This window comes from Penaeus monodon, chromosome 21, assembly GCF_015228065.2.
Source record: "Penaeus monodon isolate SGIC_2016 chromosome 21, NSTDA_Pmon_1, whole genome shotgun sequence".
NCBI lineage: Eukaryota > Metazoa > Arthropoda > Malacostraca > Decapoda > Penaeidae > Penaeus > Penaeus monodon.
The window spans coordinates 44,718,684-44,719,311 of record NC_051406.1 but is presented as its reverse complement, the minus strand read 5'-3'; the positions used below and the strand labels follow the sequence as shown (position 1 = coordinate 44,719,311).

Sequence of the window (628 nt, the reverse complement as noted above, 5' to 3'; positions counted from 1 at the left end):
GGGGGGGGGGGGGAAAAAAATCATATATAATAATTTATAGATTTTCAAACAGTCATTCATGTATTGGAAAGAAAGTGATAAGTGTTTCATATCGAGGACATTTTGTCTCACATGATGTTGCGAGTACCTTCGCCTGGTTTGGCTGGGGCAGCGCGGGTCGCTCTGAACTGGCTAATTAATAACCATTAAGCTAATCAATAACAAATCTCTGCCACATACAAAGGCATATAAGTATATTCCAGAAAGTTAAACAGCAAAATTAACCTTATGGTAACTTTTTGTAATTTAATCAGACCATTAGTTACTAATCCAGTCAAACGTTAACCAGCAAAAATAAACATAACAGTGACTCTTTTGTGAATGGACATTATTCACGGAAAATACACTGGAAAAATATTAAACTAACCTTGAGGTACTCACACGTTAATAAAAAAAAGACCTATCATGGTAACTATTTTGTGAATAAACGTATAAAGTAAGGGTAATGTAACCATCAGTATCTCATCCAATACATTTTTTTTTCTTTACGACATTTCCCCCCCCCAGCCCACCTGACTGTACCAGGACCAGTAGGAGTTTCCCTTGGCGTGGGAGTGCCTGTCCCCCCCTTGCCAGTCGAGGTGCATGT

At 38.5% G+C, this 628-nt stretch overlaps 1 protein-coding gene across 2 annotated transcripts in view; it reads left to right on the top strand.

Annotated features, from left to right (window-relative positions):
* The window catches only part of LOC119586525 (neurotrophin 1-like), a 28,112-nt gene that overhangs the window by 11,773 nt on the left and 15,711 nt on the right, over positions 1 to 628 (top strand). The window contains exon 3 of one of the 2 annotated variants that reach the window (XM_037935279.1): positions 547 to 627. The exons of the other annotated variant lie outside the window; for it this stretch is intronic. Within the exon in view, the coding sequence (XP_037791207.1) occupies positions 547 to 627 (81 nt within the window). The remainder of the gene's footprint in view (positions 1 to 546; position 628) is intronic. 2 annotated transcript variants of the gene reach the window in all.